We start from the raw sequence: 6598 nt of genomic DNA on the forward strand, positions 1-6598 counted from the left end.
AATTTCATAAGAATACGAGGCTGAAATTTGGCCAAAACCTAAGAATAAATTAAGAAGAATCTGAACCTCAGATTTCAGAAATTACTGAGAAGTACATGTTTCCATTTTAATTAATATTGACATTTAAGACTGAAAAACTCATATAAATTTAAGAGCAGCCCAGCCAGAGTCATATGACTTACTGGTTTTTCCTATAAAAGCGTATATATCTGAAGATACTGCTCTTCATATGTTATTTTACTAATGTGCACGTTTAGCAAAATAACTGTTCAAATACTGAGTAATATTTTTAACCTACGAAGAGCGCTTAATAACTACTTATGGTATAAAAAGGGAATTTCCCAGAAAAGGGAATTTCCTTCCTTAGATTCATTTAACTCTCCAGGGATAAGAAAAAGACAAACTGAAATTTCAAAATGAGTAATCAGATCAAAATAACTCCGGAAAAATCTTTTTGATGATGATAAATAATAGAGAGACCGCAAGATAAGAATGCTACCGTTAAGCGGAACTAAAATACTGAAAAACGCGCGCAAAATTATGAGATGTCTGCCCAACTTCCTTATGCGTGAAGCTATGAATGCCATCCTCAGAAGCTTTAGGCTTCCTCCAGTGGCAAAAATAAAGAAATAGTGTGAAAAAGCGTTAGCACTCGGGCAATGCAAAATTTTGTTAGCGTACCACGAAGTAGAGGTGAAATTTATAGACCAACTTTAACCCTTCTCAGGCATGAAAAGTTTAAGCCACTTATTTCCCATCCAAAACGCATCCAAACGAATCCAATATGCAAAAATATTGGGCGTGCGAGAAAAGATATTGGACGAGGCTTCGCCAAGTCCAATATCTTTTCTCGTAGCCCAATATTTTTCATATTGGATGAGACTGCGTCCAAATAAATGGTTTATTATTCGTTCATCGCTAAAATATTTCTCGTTTTCAAACATAATTCCAATTTATAAGCTCGTAAATCTGGTTTCTTGGTAGTTTTTTATTCAAAAGTCTTATTTCTATTTTGTGACGTAACATCAAAAAGAAGATGCTCAATTGTCATTGAACTCGTTGTGTGACGTCAATTTTCGAAATATGTAGCATCCTGGAAGCTATACAGGGTGTCCCTAATAAAAGTATCGAGTTTGAACATGCGATTGAGTAAAAAAGTTTGTGTGTGTTATCGCTAAAATATAAGAACGTTCTCCATCACATATTGTTACGTAATGACAAAGAAAAAAGAGGGAGAGCTTAAAATACAATTTTGTGAATACACACTTAAAACTTTCTACTCAATCGCATGTTCAAACTCGATACTTTTATTAGGGACACCCTGTATATTCGAAAATATTGGACAGCAAAGAAGCCAATCAAATGTCGCTATTTACGCGCGTCGGATAATAATTTCATTTATTGCACTGTTCGTTTTATTTGAACTGTTGCGCTTCATTTATTGCACTGATCAATGCAACAGCTTAATTTTTTTTGACGTCAATTTCTTTGAGAAATAAATAAAGAAAGTAGATTTTTCAAGTCTTGTGATAAAGCAATTATCACATAATACCTCGTGCAAAAGGGGTCGATTTTTCTCGTTCTTTTATTTTAGCTGTTATTATCACTCGCCTAAAGGCTCGTAAAAAATAAAAAAACTTGAAAAATAAATCCCATATTGCACTCTGCACTATGCGATAACTAATACCTATTCATAAATGTTTTGGTTATATTATTTTCGTATTCATTAATTTTTCTTTTCACTATATATATATTTCCACATTTGATTGATGATTGATTGAAACAATATACTCAATGTACATAAAAATACCGTCAATTTAGTAATATAAACAGGATAATAATATATTATTCATAACAACATATGATATAATCTTAAGTAAGAAGAAAATTATATATTTGTTAATTTATCGTGATTATTTGTCGAGCAAATTTTTACATAGAGGGTCACAGGATAGGATAGTTGTATGCGATGCTCAAGGGCTGTATCATTAGGAAAATTGCCTTGTCATTTATATTGGTGACTCGTATTGTGGTGATAGAGTCTTTTAAATGCTATAAGAAGGTAGACATTTGTTTATTTAGGCTTTCTATGATATATTCATTTTATATTGAACATAATCTTTTTCCTAAAATTTAGCCCGGTGGGAGGGTGCGCAAAATAAAAAATGCTGATTATGTACGGACCTTAAATGATGGGATTTCGGCTTTTCCAAGTCTCTTCTCTTAGGCTTAGAAAAAATCTAAAGGTCAAATTTTGAATATTTTCATTCTCTAATGGAGGTAGCAAGCTAAATATCATTTTTATTTTTCCTTTCATTTTAGTCCATACCAAAGAATAACCATGGGGTTGAACCAATTGCTGCTTTTCGAGAAGGTACAAAAGTTTTTGTTGAATGGAATTTCCAGTATTTTGTTCATTCCACAGTGTGAAAAAGTTGAATTTTGCCAGTACTCATTGGCATTGTCCTTTTCATAAATTACGTCACGAATATCACTTACCTCGTATTCAAACAATTGCCATGGTGATTACGTCCCTTGAGACAATTTTTTACAAATAGAAAGAAGTGCTAATAAAATCCGCTGGGAGTTAATCACCTTGGCAATAATTTCAAAACAAATGATGTTCGTGACAAAATTTATGAAAAGGTCTATTTGTCAGTATTCTTATAGAATTTTTAAGAGATGATTGACAAATTAGAGAATTTTTTTATAGAAAGAAGTCCATCGTTTGGCAATCTGCTCACCAACATATATCGATATTCTCCTGAATGGCACATCGAATTTGATCTCAAATTGACTGCTCCGGTCACATCATATTGGAATACTATATTTTGTGTAACACATTCTGCTTATGGCAGTAGAAATCCATGTATTTACATCTGGAGTAAGTTATCCCATTGAGTTTCAAGCCAAAAGCTGGAGGCGAGTTTTCATTTTTTCCTAGGCAAGTAGTAAAGCCTTTATACTAGCCGGTGGCAGATTGAATTTACAGGCCCGGCGGAAGCGGGGAGACTGGGGAGACTTAACCCTCCCCACTTTTGAGTAAATGAGATTTTTTTCTCAAATTCCTAGCAAATTTTATCTAATTTTGCGCTTTCAGCCTCTCCAATTTTACGATTGTTCCGCCGAGCCTGATTTAGCACTTCCTTTGCTTTCGCGTCTTTCATTTATCATTTTTAACGGTTTTAAATGTTCCTTCCAATACAACGTTTGTAAGAAAACCATGCGTGTCGCTCGACTTATGTAGAAAATTAGTGCCTTTAAATCTTGCATACCTTAAGAGAAAAAATATTGGTGGGCATGACATATTTAGTAAAACACTAAATTTCGGAAGATGTATTAGTCAGACTGTATCTCTGTCACTTTTACTAAAATATCAGAGTTCATGGATAGATTCAGGCATGTCAGGCTCCACATTATATCGGCCAGGTTCATTTCCTGTTTTTAAAAAGTCAATATCTTATGTGTTTGACAAACTTGCCGTGAATTCCAGCGTTACCTTCCCTTTTGCCGTCCCGTGCCCCTAGATTTAAATCTGCCTAAAAATACTTTGAACGCTATTTTGTATTTTTCAGATAATGTGATGCAAATTTCAGCTACGGTGAACGGCGATGGAAATTATATATACTCCAAGAATGACATGCAAATAGACCAACTATATCACATTGAGATCTCCCAACGTTATGTTAACAATGGCCAATACCGATATGCTATTTCAATTGATGGGGTTGAAGTAGACTCTGTGATGAATACACAAGCTAAACAATCATATAACCTCATTGTTGGTTTGTCTGACAATCATCACGACCCAGCTCCATGTTTAGTGTCGAATTTTGAGATGATCAACTTTTTGTAATGCCACGTACAGTCTAGCCTCTATCCTGACACACGATTGATCAAAAATTGTGGTCGTCTGTACAGGCAACACGTCGACTTTCTCTCTAATTCGAAATTATATTATTCGAATATTTCTGTAATTCAAACAATATTGGTCCACTCGACTGAAAAGTTGTAATTCGAATGTCTTTCTAATTTGTCCCTTTGAGATCGAATTACACGCTTTTTTTATAAGAATGGTGTAAATCCAGTTCATAATGGATATTCTTAACTTTTTTGGGAAAATCATCCTAAAAAAATTTTTACAGCATTCTTAGGTTAGGATCCTAATTCAGACTAGATTTTTAAGTATCTCTCAAGCGTAAAATGGTACTTTTGTGAAATAAGTGAGCCCTACTTAAGGGTAACTGGCAATTTATAATTGAAAATGCTGTAAATATGGCATTCTTAGCTTGAGTAGCAAAATTGTCAGAAAGTTTCAGTCTAAAAAAGGGATCCTGGCCAGCGGCACGTCCCCATACCCAATTTTACCTAAGTGACCCCCCCCCCCTTCCCCCGGGTGAAAGCCCCATTTCGAGTTGGCTCAAAGAGCTTTATTAAGACTTGGTCAGCTGTACATTGAAAAGCCGTTCGTTTTTTTCGCTGAATCTTCAAATAGAACGCCAGAAAGGACATATTCACATTTGGAATCTACTGATGTTGTTTATGCACCCAATAGATACAATAAAAGTCATAATATTTGAGAAAAAGAAAAATTCCCACGAAATTTTATAACCACGAAGGATTTGGAAGTGCTTTAACTTAGTTTGGAAGGGGTAGAGTTTTAACTCTGAGTTTAAATTAAAAACGAGGAACTAACCAAAATTCTCAATATATTTTGACCGAGATTGTAGACTTTTTTTTGACGGAATTTTATAATTATACTGCACGCATATTATATATCTTCAATGCATCATGGAGAGACTAACCTGTTCTTTAGCGGAATAGTCTTTTTGGCTTAAAAAAACAGCAGGGAAAATAGTATTTTCTGTGTTCACATTTCTTTTCTCTCAGACAGTATGAAAGAAAATTTTCCGCCCTTAGAATTTAGAAAAATTCAGCAAACTATTATTAAAGATCAGGGCTACTTTGTCATGTTGAATTTATTTTCTGTTTGAGATGAAAAACATTGCTTTTACCATTGTGTTCTAAATGTGCTTGACATTGTTTTCACTCTATATACTCTATTGTGGGCTCTCTATTGCTCCATCAAATTTCCATACAGGGGGTGGATGAACCTTTTCAAGGGGAAAAAAGATTCTTAGAAATGTTTGCATACCCCTGGAAAGTTAAAAACAAATACTCTTATAAAGACAAAATTAATACTTTAAAAAATTCAAAAAGGAACTGATCTGCGTACAGTATGGTAAATATCTGGACTAAATATAACACTAAGTGAAACGAAAACAACAGATTTTCTTGGATTTTCTTGAAATTTTCTCATAAAATACAAATTCCCCCGCAAAAGGTGAGTTGATACCTGTATATGAAAACAACTTTTCCACATAGGATTACCTCAATCTTTTTTGTTTTCGTATTCTCGTAAAAGGTTATTATTCCAGACAAAAATCTCAAGAAGTTTTTTATGAATTTCTCAAGGAGCGAAAGGTATTATGGGAATGTTAAATCTAGTCATAACACATTTGAAACTGTTATTCTTTGAAAGTATTAACATTTTTCCAATAAACAAATTCGAATTTGACCTTGAAGTGATAATCAGACGGTTTAGAGATATTTGGCCTGCAAAAACATTTTGTGGTTCTGAGTATAACTAGCCTGGAGATCCATGCTATGATTTCTTATTCTATATACTGATGGCGAAATATATAGCATGGTATGGGCTGAGAGTTTGAATTTCCCAGATCCCAATGACAGTTGAAAACACAGCCAATCAAATTTTGTTATTCTTTTACTGGTCACACTTTCTTAGACAGAACGCAAGTTCCGAAGTTTGGTTTTTATTTTAGTAAGTGAAGACAGCGCTAAATTTGAATTTCTCACTGTAATCTTTTTACGGCAGAAATCTGCCTCACAGCTCATACCCGTCTTGTTTACATCAGATTATAAAAATACAGGACGGGTCTCCTGTTTAGAATATAACTTGAAAGTATTTTGTTCTAAACATTTTCCAAAGTCAATATATCACAATATGAAACTTCTGACAATACACGTTTTTTTTTTTTTTTAAGAAACTAGTCTTACCAAGCAGCCTCAATGTTTCTTAAGAAATTGGCCTTTTGAGCCTTAAATGTTTCTTACATGTTTCTAAACTTTTTGACATAATCAGCCTATTTTCCCGGGGGGGGGGGCAGCTGGGCAAAAGGACCGACGGGTATGTGCGGGTCCTAAGGGTACCTTTTCCAATATGTTTAAAATGCACTGTAAGGGTCGGAAAAACTAGAGATGCACTGTAAGGGTAGAAATTTCAGAAAATTCTTGAAAAATCTAGATATTTTGACCAAAAATGCTAGAATTTTGACCATTTTTTGCACGAAAGGGATCGAAAATTTGGGGGAAAATGCACTCTAAGGGTATGATTTTCACTGATTTTTGCTGCACTATGAGGGTGCAATTTTAAAAGCCAATTTTTAGCCCGCACATACCGTCAGTCCACAAACCCAGTGCCCCCCCCCCGGGCCTATTTTTCATGCAAAGATTGGAAGGTTCTAATAAAACCGTCTTAAAAATGTTATTTTCTCATTCTCAGCCTCAGCATGTTTCT

At 34.4% G+C, this 6598-nt stretch overlaps 1 protein-coding gene across 1 annotated transcript; it reads left to right on the forward strand.

The window, feature by feature from the left end:
• Positions 1 to 1917: 1917 nt before the first annotated feature.
• On the forward strand, positions 1918 to 4079 carry LOC136821035 (uncharacterized). The gene is made up of 4 exons (XM_067077270.1): positions 1918 to 2062; positions 2323 to 2374; positions 2714 to 2884; positions 3576 to 4079. Exons 1-4 carry the CDS (start codon positions 1970 to 1972, stop codon positions 3854 to 3856), a joined length of 597 nt encoding a protein of 198 aa, XP_066933371.1. The 5' UTR covers positions 1918 to 1969; the 3' UTR covers positions 3857 to 4079.
• Positions 4080 to 6598: the final 2519 nt, after the last annotated feature.

Source organism: Clytia hemisphaerica, unplaced genomic scaffold (assembly GCF_902728285.1).
Source record: "Clytia hemisphaerica strain Z4C2 unplaced genomic scaffold, Clytia hemisphaerica genome assembly, whole genome shotgun sequence".
In the NCBI taxonomy this organism is placed as follows: domain Eukaryota; kingdom Metazoa; phylum Cnidaria; class Hydrozoa; order Leptothecata; family Clytiidae; genus Clytia; species Clytia hemisphaerica.

What these genes read in the sequence shown, in the direction of transcription:
- LOC136821035 (XM_067077270.1), top strand. Translation starts at nt 1,970, where the DNA reads ATGCTCAAGGGCTGTATCATTAGGAAAATTGCCTTGTCATTTATATTG. An exon ending in AATTGCTGCTTTTCGAGAAG is followed by an intron (nt 2,375 to 2,713) that starts GTACAAAAGTTT and finishes ATTTTTTTATAG; the next exon opens with AAAGAAGTCCATCGTTTGGC. An exon ending in TCCATGTATTTACATCTGGA is followed by an intron (nt 2,885 to 3,575) that starts GTAAGTTATCCC and finishes TGTATTTTTCAG; the next exon opens with ATAATGTGATGCAAATTTCA.